This window comes from Tursiops truncatus, chromosome 10 (genome assembly GCF_011762595.2).
Source record: "Tursiops truncatus isolate mTurTru1 chromosome 10, mTurTru1.mat.Y, whole genome shotgun sequence".
Lineage (NCBI taxonomy): Eukaryota > Metazoa > Chordata > Mammalia > Artiodactyla > Delphinidae > Tursiops > Tursiops truncatus.
Genome location: NC_047043.1, coordinates 12362902 through 12384938, shown reverse-complemented (window position 1 = coordinate 12384938; position 22037 = coordinate 12362902). Strand labels below are relative to the sequence as shown.

The 22037-nt window shown below is 44.3% G+C and overlaps 1 protein-coding gene across 12 annotated transcripts in view; it reads right to left on the bottom strand.

The window, feature by feature from the left end:
* The window catches only part of MYLIP (myosin regulatory light chain interacting protein), an 85347-nt gene that overhangs the window by 49838 nt on the left and 13472 nt on the right, over window positions 1-22037 (bottom strand). For 3 of the 12 annotated variants that reach the window (XM_073810376.1, XM_073810377.1, XM_073810384.1), the window contains exons 4-9: window positions 20930-21127; window positions 20218-20382; window positions 18747-19213; window positions 16776-17191; window positions 15060-15220; window positions 11852-11990 (exon numbers count right to left, since the gene is read on the bottom strand). In XM_073810376.1, coding sequence (XP_073666477.1) covers window positions 17064-17191; window positions 18747-19213; window positions 20218-20382; window positions 20930-21127 — 958 coding nt within the window. In that variant the 3' untranslated portion in view covers window positions 11852-11990; window positions 15060-15220; window positions 16776-17063. Of the gene's footprint in view, window positions 1-6171; window positions 7622-7724; window positions 8180-11851; window positions 11991-12120; window positions 12445-15059; window positions 15221-15411; window positions 17192-18746; window positions 19214-20217; window positions 20383-20929; window positions 21128-22037 lie in introns of those variants that run through there. The other 9 variants (XM_073810383.1, XM_073810379.1, XM_073810382.1 and 6 more) reach the window with 9 other exon arrangements.

The window sequence follows — 22037 nt, the reverse complement described above, 5'->3', positions numbered from 1 at the left end:
AGTTTTCTGAACTTTTCATCCCTTAAAAAAAAGGAGAGCAAGCAGAAATAGACAAGATCAGAACCCCTTTAGACATCTCTCTGGTTTAATTTGTTGACAATCTAAACCCCAACGGAAGATGTGTCCCCAGTATTGTATATCTTACCAACATGTCTGAATCATGTTTCCTATTTCATGAAAATGCTAGGATTGTACCAACTTCTCTTTACACAATTTACAAAACAAAGTGATCCCACAGACAAACATTAAAAGAGTATTGACCACTTAGATTCCTGATATTGAAAAAAAAAGATGTTAACTGTTAGCAAAGTCGAATAGTGAGTAGAGGGATTTGTGTGTGTTCTGTAGGAATAAAGTGTTATTAACACAAAATGTTATTATTTCAGAACTGCAAAGAGCCTCTGGGTGATCCAGCCACCTCATTTTGCTATCATGGAAAGTGGGGACCAGGGAAGTAAAGGGACTTTCCCAACATCACATCACTAGACTTCAGTCTTTCTATTCCTTGCTGAAAGATACCTCTAACAGAGACAAAAGAAGGAAATGGGTAAAGAATGTTCAAAAATAAGAAGTCTCTTAAAATCAGGCCTTACTGCAAACAGCACCTCTTCAGAGAGGCCATCCCTCAACAGTTCCTTACTCAGCTTTATTTATCTAAAAAGAACTAAGCTCTTCCTGAGTTTATGGATTTATTACATTCCAGGGTCTCTCACACTAGAATGTAAGCTCCAGGAGGGCAGGAGTCCTGTCTGTTTTGCTCCCTGTTATACATACTCAGCACCCAGAAGTGTGCTTGGGCCCCCAGGTGATGCACAATAAGTAACTGTTGAAGTGAATGAATGAATAAATGAAATGAAATCTGGCTGCCACCAGAGGTGAGAACTGAGGACTTATGATAGAAGGAGCAAAAATAAGATATGAAAGCCTGTATGATATCATACTGCAATCAAAAATAATAATAAACTGGGGCTTCCCTGGTGCAACAGTGGTGGAGAATCTGCCTGCTAATGCAGGGGACACAGGTTCGAGCCCTGGTCTGGGAGGATCCCACATGCCGCGGAGCAACTAGGCCCGTGAGCCACAACTACTGAGCCTGCGCGTCTGGAGCCTACGCTCCACAACAAGAGAGGCCGCAGTAGTGACAGGCCCGCGCACCACGATGAAGAGTGGCCCCCGCTTGCCACAACTAGAGAAAGCCCTCGCACAGAAACGAAGACCCAACACAGCAAAAATAAATTAATTAATTAATAAATTCCTATCCCCAACATCTAAAAATAATAATAATAAACTGAGTGGACATTTTGAGAATCTTCATACGAATTCCATCCTGCCTCCTTCCTCATGAAGGCTAAGATTCTGGATATTGCAATTCTCCTAACATTCCCAAACCTTTCCTCTTACGGTCAAACTCCTGGCATTTAACCAATTAACTAATTTATACATACTAGATATTTTATAATGATATTTTAGATATTAGAACAAGAGGTGTCAGCAAGCAGAAGGTGAAGCAAAGGACTAGAACTAGATAACTCACAGCACAAATATTCAGCTCTTGATGGTCCTGAGTTGCTTGAATTGTATTGGGATCTCAAGATGCTGCCAGTGTTGAGGTCCTTTTCCATGGGTTCCAAAGGAGCCAAAATTTGTGTGTTGCTTGTCATCTAGTACTGACTATAAACATTCAATTTAAGTTTATTCAAAAAAATTTAAGTTATTGAGCATCTACTCAACAAATGACTGCGCTAGGCATTTTAGGGAAAGATATATGAAATACGTTAAGTTCTGATGAAAAATGTTGGCTGCCTGATGTATTGCTTGCTTGGCACACTGCCTGCAAGATGCCGGTGGCAAATAATTTTTTTTCTTGCAGCTGTGGAGCAGAAAGGATAGGGGAGGGGCCCTTTCTGTTGGATTAATAAGGAGATCATCAAATCTGAGTTAACAAAGGACAAAGATGTCGAATCTGAAAGAGTTCCATAGGACTAAAGAGGCTTCCAATGACCTGGATGACAAACATTTTCAACCAGGGAAAAATATGAAAAACAAAAATAAAACAATAAGGTGATGAATAAAGCGGTTTTAAAAAAGGCATAAAGGATTTAAAGATTGCTTTCTTCACATTAATTCTTAAACATAACTTTCACTGGACCACCTTGATTTTATGCAAAGTCAAGAAAAGAAGGAAAGGAAGAATATAGAGTTTAAAAAAAATTTTTTTTAATTTATTTATTTTTGGCTGTGCTGGATCTTCATTGCTGCACGCGGGCTTTTCTCTAGCTGCGGCGAGCGGGGGCTACTCTTCGTTGTGGTGCACGGGCTTCTCATTGCAGTGGCTTCTCTTGTTGCGGAGCATGATCTGTAGGCGTGCAGGCTTCAGTAGTTATGGCACGTGGGCTCAGTAGTTGTGGCTTGTGGGCTCTAGAGTGCAGGCTCAGTAGTTGTGGCACACAGGCTTAGTCACTCTGCAGCAGGTGGGATCTTCCCGGACCAGGGCTTGAACCCGTGTCTCCTGCATTGGCAGGCAGATTCTTAACCACTGTGCCACCAGGGAAGTCCCTATAGAGTTTTCAGATGAAAATAAATGCTAAAGAAAGATGAAGCTTTAAACAGATGTAGACAACAAAGAAGTCATTGGAAAGCCCCACTGAGAGCAGACTCAGTAAGAGACTATACATGTGAGGGGCTGAAAATGGGAGTATTCATCCAGCAGGAAAGGACCCAGAAAGACAGGAGGAAAAGGAACTGGATCATCATGGAAACCAAGACAAATTTCGACAGCCTTAAAGGTGCTGTTGCCTTAAGTTTCTAGAGTTTGTTATTGGTTGAATTAGGTTCAAGTGGCTCCACAGGTAGCAAAAGCCAACTGGTAATCAAGAGACAATGCTGCAACAAAACAAAGTGTATCTTGGCCATGGCATAACAGACATCTGCTGTGTGTTTGTTCTTGGATACAACTCTACAGCAGGACTCCTGACCCATTTCTAACAGCATGGCACCAGTGTATTAATCACAATGTTTCTGGCTGTAGGTAATAGGAAAACCAAATAAAGCAGCTTTAATAATAAGAAAAAATGTATTACCTCCCACAGCGGTTAAGTCAGGAGGTAGTAGGAGTGGGCTAGGGTGGGCCGGGTCTCCAGGATCAGAGAATTCAGCTGCTCAGTGTTGTCAGGATGACCTGCCTGATCTGCCACACTCTGCATGTGTGCTAGCTCTCCTCATCTTCACAAGATTGCAGTAGCAGCTCCAGGCATCACATCCTCACACAATACCGAAAGCCACAAAAGAAGAGGGCACATGAGCCCCCCAAAACCGCTTTTTCAAGAAAGAACACAAGCAGAAGCTTCCACACCTTCACATCTTTGACTGGTAAGAATTATGCCAAATGTCGCAGTATTTTTCTTTCTCTATCTGGTTTATTTCACTTCGCATATTGCCCTCAAGGTCCATCCACATTGTCACAAATAGCAGGATTTGTTTCTTTTTTATGGCTTAACACTCTTCTGTCATATATATCTCACATCTTCTTTATCCATTCATCTGCTGATGGACACTTAGGTTGTTTCCATGTCTTAGCTATCGTAAATAACGCTGCAATGGATGTGGAGATACAAATATCTCTGACATTGCGTTTTCATTTTCAAAGGTCATTCTTAAACCAACCAATGACAAGAGGAATTGGCAGGCAGGGTATGGGAGAAAGGCTACTGGGTAGGCAACAGTGGTGTCTGCCATCACCTCTCACACACAATAACAGTCACTCTTTTGTTGTGTACAGTTCTGTGGGTTTTCAGAAATGATATAGTTGTGTAACCACCACCACGATAAGTAAGATAGAGAGAAGTGTATTGCGAAAGTGGTGGATCAACCAGCATGGACTTGCTATTGCAGTATAAACAAGAAAGAAAGAAAGAGAGGAGTCATGGTTCTTGTATCCTTTGCCCTTTATGAACACACTTCCAGGAAGATGACCACGCAATGTATAAGTCTGACATAGGGAGGGACAAATAGTATGTTATAGGGGCTTGAAGAAGGGAGAGACTCCTATGCTGGAGCTACAGCCTGTCCTTGTGACTGTTTCTGGTTCCCAGGACACCTTGTTCAGGTAGCCACTCAAAAGGCCATCTCTGATTGCTGCCCTGTGGTTGCCATGATGGTTAACTTTGCTTCCCAGAACTCACAAACCTTGTTTTATTTTGCCCATCCTTCTGTCATCCCCCAGTTAGCCAGCTGGGGTAGTTCAGGTCCTCTGTCCAGATTCAGGACCTGTTTTCAGTCCAAAGAGGGAGGCTGGGTCTGCAGAGGGCCTAATTCCAGGGAGGGATGGCTGGCTTCAGGATGGCATTATGCTAACTTGGTTTGCCTTTTGATCTTCATTATGGCAGGTAGATGATGCTGACAAACTATTGTCTCGTCACAGAGACAAGCATGGCCTCTGTGATGAATTCGAACATAATAATACGGTAAAATGAAATAATGATTATAGTAAGGACAGCAAACACAGTAGCTAACATTTACAAACCAAATGACTGTCCAGTGAGAGCAGCTTTTCAGCCCTATTCAACAATACTTATAGTGTTTAGAGTCCCGTGAATGAGCTCAACTGTGGCTAAAACCAGTCATCTAACCCAGCTTGCTTTCATGCAGGGAGCTGGCGCCAATGCTTGTCTTTACTGCCCGGGGCCAGGACTTGCCCGTACAGTGCCTTTGTGCAAAGTAGAAAAAGTCTCCCCTTCCTCTTGATACTTTTCCATCTATTAGAAAAGGATTGTAATATGCAGTAAAATTGTACTAGTTAATATACAAATCCTTGGGGTACGAACTGTGAATGGTGCCCCTTAGGTTACAACCAGAACAGCTGTAAACAGCAGCCTTGGGACCCACTTGTTTGGGGCATGAGAATAAGTCCTGTTGTCTCAGAAATGTAGCAGGTCTGGATCAGTGGTTTGAAGGATACCTGGCAGTTTATTCATTTATTCACTCATCACTTATGGAGTGGTTCCTATATTCCAGGTGCAGTGCTAAGTGCTATATGAGCGTTATCTCATTTAATCTTTGCAAAATAACTGTGAATAGGTATTATTTTTATCCCTACTTTATAGATGAGGAAATCAGAGTTATTGCTTGCCCTAATTCACACTGTTCGTGACAGAGCTTAGCTAGAATCTTGATGGAGCTGATACTAAGGTTACCACTCTGTTTCTGAATATGAGCTCTGACTACATGTATTTACATAAAATAATTCTGTTGGAATTGATGTTGGTAATTCTTATATTCATATTATTGTATCTCTTCATTTTTAATATATTTTGTTGGATTTCTCAGAAAAAAGGAATGGACCCTGTGATTCTTAAGGTGTTGCAGAAGATGAGGATGGAAACACTTTAAACTTGCAAGTATTAACGGGAAAAAGGATTTATCTTTTCAGACCAAATAACTGAAGACAAGTAACTCTTTCAGCAATAGAGGTGAATTGCATGGGGCTTCTGTGTTGCTGGCTTCAGTGGAGATGGGTCTGATTGTACCCAATTAGGGGGATTAGCTCTCCAAATTGGAAGCATGCTGGCAAAGACTCAAGCATGAGAGCCTGAGCTTTCACAGTGATAATCCTTTCAATCTTAGGAGAGACGACATGGCAGCTTCCTCCCGAGCACAGGCCAAAGAAGAATCTAGTAGCCAAAGACCAGGTTGTCCTTTCCTCTTGGTTTCTGTAGTCATGAGAGCTTAGCTTTGGGGCCAATAAAATACTCTTGCTGAAGTCCTGCTGTCTTGCTGCCTTCTCTTAAGGAAGCTGATTGAAGTGAATGAGAAATGAAAAATTTTGCCCAACGGCTTCTTACTGGGTTCTCTTACACGAAGGATTCTTAATTTAACTGATTTCCTCTTCCTAATTAGATTTAGCAATTAGGGTTGCCCATTAACCTAGAATTTTCCTGTAAGAGTCTCATCCTCCATCATGTCTGCCTGCCTCACAGCACTACAGCCGTACAATCGCAGCTAAATCCGCATCTCCTCTTCAAAGCAGAGGAGATATACATAGCCAGATCCCGGTGGCTGGCTCTTGAATCCAGCTGGATTCGAGAATCATGTGCAAAGCACTTTGCCAGCCACTCTGAGGCGATGGAAAGATGAGGGCAATCTGGGATTTCTAGGCTCCCATGAGTCACTCACTTATTAATTTTAAAAATGTTTATTGAGTACCTACTATCCGTTAAGCACTGTTCAGACAATGGGGATACAGCAATAAACAAAGCAGACAAAGTCCCTGTGCTTTATGCAGACAGACAATAAAGAAATAAATAAGTAAATATATAGTATGCTAGATAACGGTAAGTACAAAGGAGTAACTACTGTAATCCAGGCATATGCATTAAAATGCAAACGAAAACCCTCTGATGCTGTGTGTTGGTGCACAGTGCTCTCAGTTATAATGGAAGAAGAAATTCATTTTGACAGAGAAGGGAAGATTCGTGGAAGAATCTGTGCAAGTGGGGAGATTTAAGCTGGAGCCTGAAGAAAGTTTAGGTCAGGTGAATACAGCCACGATGCAGAGGCAAGAAAAAAAAGCTCTCCAGGCATTAGGAAACATTTCAGCAAAGGTCCAGGAGTGCGAAGAGAGGGGATGCAAACCACATTCAGAAGAGCTGAATAGTTTACTCCAGTCTCAGCACTGGTGGGATAACAGGTGGAACAAAAACCCAGTCTAAGAAGGTATGTAGAGGCTAAGTGATGAAGGATTTTGACTTTCAAGGAGCATGGGTTGAGCTCTGCTAGCAGTGGCAAGTGCCCTGAGCAGATGTGTTTATAGGCAGCAATGTGTCAAACAGTAATATGTCAGCTGGATGCCTTGTCCAGAGGTACCTGGGGCGGTGCTGGCCCTGGTGGCTGACACCCAGTAGCACTGAGATAAGCAGTCTTTGGTTTTCCTTCAACAGGGGCATTATCTTATAACTCAGATGATTCAGGATAGCAAGCTAGACATTTACATTCAAATATGATCTTTCCTTCATTTCTAAGCCACTGATATTCAAGTTCAAGGGCAGTAAACTGAGGCCCTGACATTCACTTCCTTCCTCTTACAGTATAGTTGAGCAACTTGTGAGCTGAAAAGCTGAGATCTACTGCTAACCCAATGATTTCTTGCACCAAGCCTCAGTGAAGGCTTCCATTAACAGATGTGGCTTGCATCGTCTCTTGACAAACTGCATATACAGTCAGCTCTCTGTATCTGTGGGTTCCATATTCTAATATTCAACCATGAATCAAAAACATTTGAAAAAACAAAATTCCAAAAAGCTCCAAAAAGCAAAACTGAAATTTGTTGCATGGTGACAACTATTTACATGGCAGCTACATTGTATTAGGTACTACAAGTAATCTAGAGGTGATTTAAAGTATACGGGAGGACACGCCTAGGTTATATGCAAACACCACACCATTTTATACAAGGAACGTGAGCATCTGCAGATTCTGGAATCTGTGAAGGGTCCTGGAGCCAAATCCTATGGCTACTGAGGGATGACTGTTGATGGTCAGAGACATACAGTAAGGAATGGATTCTACCATCTTCACTCTCCTGACATTGCACTTTACCCTCATGGTTCATAAGTAGTAAACAGCCCTAAAGAGAAGAGAAGGAACAAATACTTTCATGAGTTTATGTCACTATCACCCCCCAGCTGACTCTCCTTTGCTAACTCAGCCAACAGAGATATTTGGTTCACCTGAGTTTAAAGAAAACTATTTTCCATTCCTTTGTTCTTTCTTCCTCTGTATTTTCCTTCCTTATATTTATTAGGCTCATTTTCTTGTTTCCTCTCTTTGTTGCTGCTTACGGTGTCCGGCAAGGAAGAACAGAGATGCTTGCATGGGGGATTTTAGACATTGTTGCCACACTGTGTATATATAATGTGAGTCCTCTCCTATCTTTCCTCAATGTCTTGAGCGAAGTATCCATTTCTCAAGAACGCTTTGTGGAGTTGGCTCTAGTATGCTGGCCTTTTTCCTGGTGGGTGTGGGCCTGGAACGGGGGCTGCCCTCCGAGCGTCCACCGTGCTGGTTACAGAAAGGGGATGCAGTGCACACACATTCTCCCCTCCAACTCAAAGGCCTAACCAGCCCAGGCTCTTGCTCTCTCCTCAGGGATTACTGGTGGTAACATGAAGCCAGCTGAGTTGGGCTGGCGAAGAAATGGGTATTAACAATGATACTTTGAAAATGCACAAGCTAGCCAAGATGTAAGTCCTTCAGTTGTTTTCAACAATCCTTTCAGTCGGTCAAAAACACAGCGCTGGACATCCCAGACTCCTAATCCCATCCCCTAATCTACCTGTATACCTTGTTTGTTTAAGGTATTTTTTCCCCCCTAGTAAACACATGATGATTTAAAAAATTGCTTCATGCGGTGGAGCTGGGCTGTTTCAAAGCAGAAGTATAAGAACCACGAATAGCGAGGATTCTTGCAATCAACAGCTGGACCCTCAGACTCAAGGGGGTGGAGAACATTTGGGCTACCATGCTCACTAAAAGAAACAAACAAAGAAGCAAAACCATTTCTTTGCCATTAAGTCCCTTCAGACGTTCTGGGTGAGACCATCTGAGGCCCTGTGTGACTCTGCCGCCATGTTGGATGGGGCTTCAGAACCCCACTGGCCTGCATCTGTGAATTAATCCCAGTGTGGGTGTCAGGGATGGGGGCTTCCTACACCCCACCAAGCAATTCTCAGATATCAGCAGGGTGTTGCGAATTCAATTCAGTTCTAACACCATCTACACGGAGACAGCATCAGATTCCATGGGGTAAGGGTTCAGTCCGCAAGACTGCTCTCCCCCAACTTCTGAGGTAAATCGAAAGCCCAGGTTGTTACCTATGCTTCTGACTGGCTATAAACCAGAGGCTCCCATAGCCCCCTCCTCAAGTTTGATTAATTTGCTAGAGCGGCTCATAGAACTCTGAGAGACATTTCACTTACTAGATCACCAGTTCATTATAAAAAACAAAAAAACCCAGGAGCAGCCAGAGGGAAGAGATGCTCAGGGCAAGGTGTGTGGGAAAGGGTGCCGAGCTTCCATGCCCTCTCTAGGCGCCCCAAGTCTCCACATGTTCACCAACGAGCAGCTCTCTGAACCCTCTCCTTTTGGGTTTTATGGAGGCTTCATTACATAAGCATGATTGATTAATTCACTGGCTATTGGTGATTGATTCCAGCTCCAGACTCTCTCCCCTTCCCAGAGGCTGGGGGATGGGACTGAGAGATCTGACCCTCTAATCTCATGGATGGGGACCCTGGCAAGGTGAGGTCCAAAAGTTACCTCATTAACATAACCCAAGACATATTTATTGCTCTCATCACTAAGGAAATGCCAAGGGTTTTAGGAGCTCTGTGCCAGAAATGGTGACAAAGACCGAATATATATTTTTATTATGAATCACATCACAATTGACTGCTGGCTCTCCGTCTTTCTAGCTCCGTGACCTTTAGAAGTCACTTCATCTTTCTGTGCCTCAAGTTTTCATCTATAAATGAGGTCAAAAAGAGTACCTACTTCACGGACACATTGTGAGAATGAAACGAGTTGATTCCCGTAAAGCCGTTAGAACGGTCTAGCCTCTGGTGCTGGACCTCTGTTGACATCCATGCTAAGGGACCCCACCAAAGAGTATTAAGTAGTACTGTGCATAAATTTAGGTTAAATACCAGAGGGGAGAGGGGAAGCTTGGTGGCTTCTCCAAAGGAAAAAGAACTTTCAAACATCAGGATGATAGGAAGAAGGAAAAGCTTTCCAGAATCAATTACTGAAAAATGAGGGCGGGGTTCATGGCTCCCACAGACTAGAGTGTAGGGTACCCCTTACACTTTCCCCTGCAAAGAGTCAGAAAGCAGAAGAGGGGGCACTGAGAAAGATTTGTAATTCTGCTTTAAGGTTCCTTTTCCAGTATAATGGGTTATTTGTATACACTTGCTCTTGGCAGAACTTACATAATACCTAAAACCCAGTAAGGTCATGGTTATACACATGCAGAGACTTGGGCTTGAACAGATAACCTGAGTGCCATTTAGAAGGCACTGCCCGACCCCAGGAGTGTCATGCACGCCCCCCAGTGATAAGCATTGTGTGGCATGGGCAGGAGTGGCCTTTGAAGAAGCTTAGAAATGGTAGCTCCCCTACCTAGGAGTACTAGGTAGTACCCCCTAACTCTCTCCACATACACTCTCCTGGCCCGTATCAGCGGCAGCCTCCAGTTTTGAACACAAAGGACATTTCTTCCATGAAATCATTGTATAAAGCTGGCCTCTTTCTGTTATGAATAATCATGAAATTGGGGGTGAAGGAGAAAGGCAACTCCACATTTGAAGCTACAAAAAGCCTGTGATTCATTTTTAGTCTCTTTATTAAGCAGCCTAGTCTCAGTTAGATAATTTGCAGCAAAGTTCTACCCTGGAGCAAGTTTCCTCAGTCATGTTAAATTCATGGGGAAAATCCTCCCAGGATTTAGAACTGAAAAATAGACAGCTTTAATAACAGAAACGTTGATGTAAAGAGCGGAGAAAGGCAGTATGTTCTAACCATTTAGGGAAAAAATGGGTAAGATGTTACTAATAAGCCCTGCTATATTTTTATCCTACCGTTCTTTTCATCTGAAGGAATATTGACATGAGCTTTTAAACTCTGAAAGATTATCTGACAGATTCTATCTTTAGGACAAATTATCAGCAAGAGTTTTATTTCGCTATTACCTTTACTCAAAACTCAGAGGACACATGCTTACCGGAGCCCAGATGAGGAAATGAAATCTACAGACAGAGTGCCATAAACAGAACAGCAGAACCCAGCTACTTCGAGGTTGCCTTGGTGGACATTGTCCTTCTCGAGTGTGGCTGGGATAGAGATGAATAGGGCCCACAGCACGCTCCTGGATGTAGTCCCAACCTAACTTCCCAGCCGCATCTCTCACCATCCCCTCCAACCACAGAGCCTATATTCCAGTTACGCTGAACTACCCACTGGTCCCAAATATGCTGCATGTTTGAACACCCTCCTTCCGCCCACACCGCCTACCTGGGCAAGTTTCAACTCATCTTTTAAGAGTCATCTGCAATGTGACTTTCTTCCAGAAATCTTTTCAACTCTAAGCAAATTGAGTGGCATCTTATTCCGCTCTTCCATAGCACCCAGTATCTGCTTCATTATGGAGCGTAGTGCACCGGAAATCTTAGTTTACAGTGTCAGTTCCCCCTGTGATCCTGAAAGGGCAGGGACTTCACCTAGGATATCCGAACCCTCCAGTCCAGCATTTCTCAACAGCAGCAATATTGACATTTGGGGCCAGAAAATTTCTTGGTGTGAGGGCTGTCCTGTGTATCATCCCTGGTCTCTACCCACTAAATGCCAGTGGCACACCATCCTCGGTGTGATGAGAAAGAACCATCTTCAGACATGGCCCAGTGCCTCCTGGGGAGAAAACCAGCCCGGATGAGAACTACAGCTCTAGCCCTAACAGAGAGCCTGATATATACCAGGTGCTTAATATATATTTGCTGAGTTAATAAATCAATGTCCAAGTTAATGAATAAAAACTGAATGAACCAGGCTTCCCTGGTGGCACAGTGGTTGAGAGTCCGCCTGCCAATGCAGGGGACACGGGCTCGTGCCCCGGTCCGGGAAGATCCCACATGCCGCGGAGCGGCTGGGCCCATGAGCCATGGCCGCTGAGCCTGCGCGTCCGGAGCCTGTGCTCCGCAACAGGAGAGGCCACGACAGTGAGAGGCCCGCGTACCGCAAAAAAACAAAACAAAACCGAATGGACCACAGATAAAGAAAGATCTTACTGTATCTTTCACACACTCACCAAACTTAGGATCTTTGTTCCAGAAGTCTCTTTATGACTTGGTTCTACTTTCTTCCTATTTTATCACCCTTTGTCCCTCACCTGCAGGCTCTTCCACATCCTCCGCTTTGTCTTCCTTCCCGCCAATCCAAATTCTGTACTGAATGCAAGGCAAAGAACAACTTATCTACTTCAAAAAGCCTTCCCCAAATGCACCCAATGCACAGTGACTTCTTCACATTCTTTAAACATTTATGAAAAGTTTTAAGCATATATACATATATACATACATGTATGTGCAATACTATTGGTCTTAGAAATATCATCTTTTTGTTTCACATGTGTATAGGAGTTTTCTTCTCAACCAGAGGAATCGCTCCTTGATAGAAGGCTTGCTTATGCTTTTGAGATTTTGCTTCCCCTTAGCATTAGCACAAGTTTATGAACAACAGATGTTTAGCTTTTGCTTGAAGTGTATTTTCTTCCATAAACATCTGGCAGGTGTGTTAAATCTGTGTAATTGGTGTGGTCTTGACATAGTTTCATTTTTAAAAGGCATAGGGCTAACTCTTTAACATCTTGCAGTTTTTAAACAAACTCATTTCAAGGAGATTCTGCAAATATGAATAAAAGTAATTTGCAATGTTATAGGATTTCTGTGAGAAGGCAGTAAATATGATAAGCAATGAGAAAGGCAAAAATAGCTGCATCTGGTCTTAAATTCTGACTGTGCTCAAACTCCACGTAGGCTTCGTTTTCCACTGGTTGGTAAAACTATCTTAAAAACATTGGCTTCCTGGTTTATTCTGAGCTCTCTCAGCGCCAAAGCATCCATTGCACCATCCTGCTTCAGGCTTACTTACGGTGACTCATACATGCACTCTCCCAAGGCCTGTGTTTGGAAATTTGCTCAAACTTCTGGGCTATAGGGCATTTCTTTCTCACATTTTTCTTGGAAGAGTTCATGCTTTGCCCAAGAGTAGTCACCCGTGGGGATTCTGATCCTCCGTGTTCAACGGCAGGGTTAAGGGGACAACCCCAGAATGTACCCACATTGCATCTGAGCTCGACATCTGCAACAGGATCAGTGTAGACATATAGGGTGGGGGAAATGTCTCTAGCTTCACCACTCCTTTTTGTAACCCTTAATAAAAGGATGAAAGAATGCTTTTGTTCACATCTCATGGATCGTGACTTTTGGCAGAACAGCCTCGTGAGGCTTCCATTTCTCCAGAGTTCCAACGCTGATTCCTCTCTGCTGTACCTTTTGACTCACCCTCTCCACGGCCCCCTCCTCTATGCCTACCGAGTCCTCCCATTTAAAATGCAAACGCAAACGCTTCTCTTGAGCCCGCCTCCTCCTACGGTACCATCTTGACTTACTCCACCTTGTCACCAATGCATGTCGGCCCCCCTTTATCACTTTCATGCCCCTGTCTCACTTTCATACACAGCTCACTACAATCTGGCAACCTTGGAGTATGCCCGCAATCTCAAAATACACCCACTCTTTCTTGGAACCTGGGACCACCTGATATTGCCACATTTGTACGGCCTTTTCTGGCCCTCCAGCTCCTTGATTCTGCTGGCCTGCCTGTTTGAACGGAGTGGGCGCGCCCGTTTGAAGTTGTCTCCGGGCTTGGCTTTCAGTCCCTTGAGTTTTCCTCGTCCCTTTGTCTTTCTCAGACTCCTTCCTATTCTCACCGTCCATCTTAGGTCTAGGTCATTTCAGGGTTCCATCTTCAGCTTTATTCATTTCCCCCCTTAATGCTCTCCCTATGATGACTTCTTACACTGTCATGTCTTCAAATATCAATTAAATGTAATGGCCACTAAATGCTTCTCTTTACCTTTTCCATCCTCTGTAAGTTCCAGCCCAAGTTTTCAACAGACCCCAGGTTTGCCAGTCATCAAGCATCTCAAATGCATCATGTTCAAAACCAGATTCGATTCCCTTCCTACCCCCATGGCTTGCTCCCCTGTTTGTCCCTCTGTTAACGACTATTTGTTCCAAGATGTAAGCAGAATTGGTGTATGACTCCTCTGTCTCACTAAATACTGCTCATACTTCCAAAGGCTCTTGATCTGTTTCATTTTCATGTCGAAAGATGATCAAAACTGAGTTCTTGCCTCTGTTCTCTTCCTGCTCTTGTGTATGCTTTCCTCTGTGGCTCTCTGTGTTCCCTGTGCAAGAAACCAGATCTCATTGCCACTCTCCCATCCCCAAAGTTCCTGGTTCTGAAGGCAGTGGAGAACCAAGTCCAAGTGAAGCCTGGAATTCAAGGTCGCTCACCACGGTAACTCTAACCACGTTCCCTTCAGAACTTCATTTCTTACCACTTCATTGACCACAGGGGGAGGGACCAGCCTCCCAAACTGCGTTCTAACCCTGTATGCACCATATACTTTCTTTTCCACCTGGTAAAATTCAACTAGAATGTTAAGGCTCAGCTCAAAGGGTCTTTGTGAAGCACCCTTACCCTTGGCTCTTAAGGAGAATTAACCATCACCTTCTGTGCCTACACAGCACTTTTCTTTTAGCTCTCCTAAGTCACCTTGTAATACAGTAGTTTTCATGTTAGTCACTGAGCTTGAGGAGTCCATGGTGTAGTGGGGTGAACGATATCTTATCCATTTGTTGGCCTGTCATCCATCCATCCATTACTCTGGCCAGCATTTTGAGACTACCACATTTAAGATCCCCTCCAGTGTTAATATTCTATCATTTTGAATATTATTTAATTTCTATATATAGAGAAAATAGTGTAAATTACAGGTTTAAGTACATGACATGGGCATCCTGTATCATTCGTGTCTTGATCATTATTAAATTTCCAGTGCTCAATAATAACTTAGCAGGTGCTCAATAAATGTGATTGAATAAATAAGTTAGTTCCTAGAAATTGATGGGAGGTTGACTTAGGAATACGAATAGTGGAAAACAAATCTTGTTTTTCTCGATTTTTAAAAAGTTGTTTGCTTGAAATCATTGCACTTGTACCGAACTGAACCTCTGTAGCAGCTGAAATTACTTGACTGTGACAGATAGTTCTGAGTTACATATATTATGTGCACTGTTCTCTACTCCACAAAGTATTTCCTGAGCAACACAAGTGAGCACACTCAGGGCAGCGAGGTCCCAGCAGCAGCAGGCTAGCCGCCCTATAGAATGCAGCCCTAGAGTCTGTGGGCTGAGGCCATCTCTGCTGGGACCCAGCCCGGCACTCACCTGTCCTGACCACGCAACGCACTAGCGGCATCATCTGGGTTTAGAGTTTTAACTTCCAACTTCGCCATTCCCTTCCTTCTCCAATACTTTACAGTCCTTTTCCCAATTGTTACTTTTCGTCTGCTTGTGTATATTACCCTATTTTCACCTACATTCCAATCCTATAAACCAGAAAACATAGCTGAATGAGTAACTGGGTAAAGAGTCTCCTTGATTAGAGCCAATACCTTAAACATTTTCAAACTTTCCACAAAGGACCCCATTAGATACCAACCATGACGTTATCCATGCTCTATTAAATGAATAAAATCTGGCTTAAATGACAATAACTGTGAAGATACAAACACCCGTGTTTGCTTTAACATCTTTATTATCCTGAATATAAAAGACAGAAATCCTTTAAGATATAACAGAGTTCTTTATATGTGAAACATTATTTTTTTACAAGTGAAAAAATAAATACCTCTTGGAATAAAGGCTTATATGCTAATATGTGCCATAAAAAAGTAGAGTTTTAATATCTGACAAAATGTCTGTGCAAAGAAACAAATGCATAAACACATTACTGCTACATTAAGGCAATATGAAAAGTATACTCAGAAATCTCAGTAAAGTGACAGTGTAGGTTTCTAGCTTTAACTTAGCTAGTATTGCACCCAATAAGGTCATCCAGGTTCCAGACATCCTAGAAAACCAACAAGCTGACCAGGTTCCAAAATGCCCAAGTGGGAGTGGAAAACATGATTAAGAATATAGAAACAAAAACCCCCCGAAACCCCTCTAAAACATATAGAGGGACAACAAAAAGTTAATACTTAAGCATTTACTACCAAAAAAAAGCTTACGATATCTAGGATACCTACTATAAGGCTGTAAAAGGCTTGATGGCTCAAGCAAAAGCAACCCCACTGGCTGAAGCTGGAGCAGGGTGCGTCGGAGAACTCACGAACGACCCCTGCTTTGTACATGGCGAAGCTTCATCTCAGCGAGCAATGCTCTTCCTTCCAAGGAACATGCGCTCCCTTTTCAATCTTAAAATATTCCACCAACTCAAGAGGCCCAAGGAGTGCTGACTACTCCACAGAAATCGTCTAACCAGACTGGTAGCATTTTATAATTGAAAGGCTTGGGGCCAGGGTAAGGAGAGGGGGAAAGAATAGGACACCATCCACGTGGAGGGATCTATTTTCCACTGGTTAGACCGGTTTAAATCTGACAACTTTGTGTCCACTTTAAAAAAGTCCCCGAATCAGGCTTCCCTGGTGGTGCAGTGGTTGAGGGTCTGCCTGCTGATGCAGGGGACGCGGGTTTGTGCCCCGATCCGGGAGGATCCTGCATGCTGCGGGGCTGCTGGGCCCGTGGGCCGTGGCCGCTGGGTCTGCGCGTCCAGAGCCTGTGCTCTGCAACGGGAGGGGCCGCAGCAGTGAGAGGCCCGTGTATGGCAAAAAAAAAAAAAAAAAAGTCCCCAAATCGATTTTTAAATATGTTTGCCTCCCAATCTTTCTTGAACAAGTTAGAAAAACAGAAATGACATTAAAATGACAAGTATCTCTTTAAGAAAAATTTTCCTATTAAAAATGTCCAGAGCTCTGTGACCCGTACAAAAAGAACCAAGTAAATCCTTAAAATGAATCCTTACAAAATTGGCTGCAAGTAGGAAACTTACCTTGGGATACGTTAAGGAGACTTAAACATCATTTTCTAAAAGGTACTCACTTTTGGGCTATGCTGCCACTTAACTGACGTCAAAGATCTTCCTGATTTCTTTACTTGATCATAAAAAGAAGAAAAGTCCAAGGAACGTGTCTGGGTCCCAGAGCTCTTCCTGGTCACCAACCCGGAGGTGCTGATTCTATGCATGGTACATTTTGGCGGTAAGGAGTAGTCATACTGTTTCTAGTCTTCCTTTTTTTTTTTTTCCCCCTAAACGTTGCATGGCAGATGGGCGTTGGAGTATTTATTCTCTCCACAATCTATCATGTTTATAGTTTATACCAGTGCAGTTCATGGAGACATGGCATGTCCGGTAAGTGCACAGGAGATCAGATCACAGTCAGGTTGAGAAGACTGGTGTGGGTCGGCAGGTAGACGTGCTGGACGTGGTCCACCCGTGACCTGCAGACAGGACAGGACTGGAAAAGAGAAGCCGACAGTATGGGTTAGGACACTTCCAAGGGTCTGTGTCTTCAGTGTTCACCCATGGTACCTATTACAGTGCTTTTTCTAAATACGCTGTGGTCACAATTATTTCTAGCTTTCCACTGGGAGGGCTCTTTGCTTTCTAACAAGTCTGACATTTTATACCTGACAAAGGATTAAAAATAAATACTAGGAAAAAGTATAAATGAATGAAATTAATCAGGTTTTCAGTCAAACTCTTAAACAAGGCACCGTGAGTAAAGTGATTACTGAAGACTTCTTGCTGTGCAATGAGGCTGTGGTCCCTACATGGGCTGATGATGAAGTCTCAGGCAGGGATGCAGGAGACCCTCCCGGAGACTGTGTCCTTGGCTCAGCTGGCTCAGGGTGCATCACGGGGGGATGCCACGTGGCCGGTGAGCATGGCCGCTCCTAGTCACAGGTCACAGCTCCACACCCCAGGCTGGCCTCTCAGCAAGCATGTCCCTTCCTCAGCCACACGGGGCGCCGTAGGCATGAGAATCAGACTATGTGGATGAAAAAGGCAAATCCACGACCACTCCTAGGGAAATCACTCGTCTTAGGAGCGTGATCTACTCTAAGGAAGACATGGGCATCCTCTTGGCTCATTTGTAGCCCTAAAAATAGTTCTGAAATTAGCAGCTTCCGAGGGACTAGATGTTATTTAGGGCTAATTTTACGTAAAATCACAGTGACAGTTAGCCAACCGTTCTGGGAAATGAAAACAAATTGAGAATATTGTAAAAGGAAATGCAAGGTGCAAGAAAGAAACAGATACTATGTAAGAGGTGCTTTTATTTTTTCTACTAATATTAAAATTAGTTTGACTTGCTAAGTGAGAGCTAATCCAAGGGGACCTTGGAGGCATAGGCAGTACCAGAAGGAAATTAATCACAAAAAATGAGGCGACAACCCACCCATGGATAAGTGAGAGTTAACTATCACTCAAAACTCTAAGAATTCTTTCCCAAATAATACAAGTAAGCAAAAAAGACCATCCTCCAACGTGTCAAGCAGCAGAGACAACATGAAAAGGGAAGAGAAGGAGGTGACCAGCCTCCAGGAGGCCTGGGTTCCACTGCCCGGCTCAGCCACTAACTAGATGTGGTACCTTGTGAATCTGAACCTCATATCCAGGACTTGAAAGAAGCCTGTGATTTAGTAATTACATTGCTGAAAAGAGTGTGCTAATCCAAACTGTTTCCAAAGGGCAACACCTTCCAAGTCACAGATACAAAGACCCTCTGGACGGAGATGGACATTCTCCATCTGTGCCTCCACAAGTCAGCACCTGGCCCATGCCAGCCGGCTGACCCCTCACCTGGAGCCGGGAGAACCCTCACCTGGAACTGAAAACGCCCCTTCACCTGGAGCTGGAAAACACCCCCTCACCTGGAGCCAGGAGGACCCCCACCTGGAGCCGGGGGACCCTCACCTGGAGCTAGAAATGCCCCCTCACCTGGAGCTGAAAACATCCCCTCATCTGGAGGCGGAAGGACCCTCACCTGGAGCCAGGAGGAACCTCACCTGGAGCTGGAAACGCCCCCTCACCTGGAGCTGGGAAGATCCTCACCTGGAGCTGGGCGGCGCAGCCCTCGCAGCACACAGTGTGGCCGCAGGGGCAGAAGGCTGAGTTGATCTCACCCTCGCAGCACAGCACGCACAGCATGGCCTCCTTGAGCTTGCGCAGCTTCTCCTGGAGGGCCCGGGTCTGCTGGCAGCCAAGGCCCTCGCAGCTGCCGCAGCTCATGCTGCTCTCCGAGGACTTCAGGGGAGAGTTTGGAGGGCTGGGGTCGCTTCTCGGCACGAGATCCAGCACACCCGCGTTGTACAGAGCCCTCCTGGCGTGGTCATACGCCTCCTTGGAGGTTCTTTTAATATCGAAGACATACTTCTTGCCCAGGTTGATGTTTTCGTTCAGAAACAGAGAAGCCAAATGGCCCTTCAGGTCTCGGCTGTACTGCATCATGACGGCACTGGTCACCGTGTCGCACCTACGGACAGAGATGTAACACCCACCTCAGTACTGACAGGCCTGGGCGTCCCCACGAGCCAGACCTTAAACACTGCTGTGAATAATGATGCTCATGGGAGCAGACATTAAATATTCTTGTTTGTGTGCTTGAAAATGAATTCTTCCAGTTTCATAGGTGTTAGGTATTTCAATGATTCTACCTCTGTGCTTCTCAAGTGTCTGCAAAGGAAGGAGCCCTGATCAGGCAGCTGTAAACCAGAGGGCACCTCCACCTCCAGGGACAGAACTACAGTCCAAAGCAGCTCATGGCAAGAAAAAGGAAATTCTTCTTTGTAGTCTTGGCTTTATGTTAAAAATTGCTACAAATTTTCCATTCTGCTCCACAATGTGTGTGTCTACTTTAACATAAAAAAAGGGTTGGTTGCCTGCCAATTAAACTTCTTAGCTTTTAAAAAACTTTCCAAATATTTGAGTCAAATCACAAGTCTACTTTAAAGCACCCTTGGAAATAAGGCTATCAATACAGTTATCGAGACTACACACTGAGGATTCAGGGTAGCAGCTCTCCCAGGAAGGAAAGACGACTTGGGTCATCTTGCGGGAAAAGGGCAACAGCAGCGGCTGAACAGGCCCCACCGCTCTGTCACCTCGGGGAAGGGGAGCTCTGAGGAAAGGGCTAAGAGATAAGCAGTAGAGCGAATCCATGCATCTCTCTCTCTCTCTCTCTGTCTCACACACACACACACACACACACACACACACACACACACACACACACACACACACACACACACACACACACACACACACACACACCCCCCCCCCCGAGGGAAAAGCAGGATGATGTTGAGAAGGACCCCACTGCTATGGTAGAAATGAAGGGTTCGAAAACAACCGATTTCTTAAGCTCTATACAAGGTTCACTGACACAGTGATACCAGGAACCACAGGAGCCTTGCTGTCACCTGGAAATCTCAGCATTGTGGCAGACGCTGGGGTTACGGGGTGCACAGGGGTACGTGCCTGTAAAAAGCATGCGTCTCGGTGATGGCTCGGTAGAGCCCGCTGGCTGCCCGGGTGCTGATCATCTTGAACAAGAGCACGATGCTGTTCCCAGACTCCTTGGTGATGGTGAGGTACACGTTCTTCCCTGACTGGGTAGCCATCTGCACGACAGGGTAAGCGATCCTGAAACGTGGGAAGAGAAAAGTGAGCAAGCCCAGGGGAGATGGGTCACCATGTGTGTGCTTCTGCAGGGTTCCCATGTGCTCAGGGCCCAGCCATAAAGCCAGACACTCTGCCTGGGACCATCAGCTAAGCACTCTGCTCCCTAGGTATGAAGGCTCTTTGAAAAGAGTTGGAGAGGAGCACTGGCGCAAGTTTTGGAGTGAGTGTGAGTGTGTGTGTGAGTGTGTGTGAGTGTGTGTATGTGTGAGTGTGGGGTGTGAGTGTGTGTGTGTGTGTGTGTGTGTGTGAAATGAGATTTTTATAGCCGTGGATGACATGTGAAAAATATTAACTCTGTCACATCAGTACACTTGAGCCTATATTTAAAAAAAAATATTGGAATGGTTATCAAGGCCTGAATAAAATGAATGTACCTACCCAAAATGAAATACATTATTCCTAAAGGATGACTGTCTAGTAAATCCCTCCCCATTTCCTATTTTCACCATCAGAGCTACAAAAGTACGTACACACGTAGGTCTAAACAAAAATTTAAGACTTGGGTTACCTATTAATTGGGCTGAAGTCATCTTTACAAATTGAGATTCCTTCAGGTCCAACCCCAATGAGGAGTTTCTGCCCTTCGCTGTCCCTCACAGAATGCCATTCTGTGCCGTAGTTTTCCATTGCGGACACAATCTGCAAAACCTGGTATTCAGCCGAAGCCTGGCTGGTCCCCTCCAACTCCTTATGCTTTGCCACAATGCTGCAAGACACCAAAGGGGCAGAGAGGCACACAGAAGGATTAACTGATGTAGTCTTCAGAGATAAATCGGTATCATTTTTACTAGTGAATTATACTGACACTGTCATTTACGAATCACAAAAACTCAAAGCTATATACTATTGATATTTCATTTATTTAGCAAACTTATTGTAAAAGACTTTTAAGACACTGTTCAAGATCTCAACTATTAAATCATTAGGAGAAAAAACTATGGGGGATGCCAGATGGGGATGAATTAAAAGAACTATGGAAAATCTCTAAAAATATACATAAGAAATTTATACGTAGCAATGTCTCATGCCATTTGTCTAGATTTGCTTTCTAAGTTTCATTATAATATATCATTATATGGGATTGATTAGGTCATTTGCAACTGAAAAATGCAGGATCTATTTTATCTATTGGGGCGGACAGCCTCCAATACCATCCTTAAAGGTCCCCACCTCCTGGTATCCATGCCCTCATGTAACTTCCTTCACTTGAGTGTACGCTGGAGTAACGACTTGCTTCTCATGTACAGAATACGGCCAAAGTGATGTGCTGTCACTCACTTCTGAGATTAAGTTATAAAGAGACTTTGAATCCGTCTTGGGTGTTTGCTCTTGCTCTGACTCAACTGTTTGTCCTTGGGGAAGCCAGTCCCCACGTTATCAAAACAGCCCCCCCGAAGAGGCCGCCATGGTGAAGGCACAGGCCAGCCAACAAGTCACCTGAGCCAAACTGGAAGCAGATCCCTCCCTCGTGTGAGCCTTCAGATGAGACTGAACCCCCCCAGCAGCTTGACTGCAGCCTCCTCAAAGATCTGGAGCCAGAGAACCCAACCGGGCCACAGCCAGATTCCTGACCCAGAGAACTGTGAGATGATTTTGTTGTTTTAAGCCACTAAGTT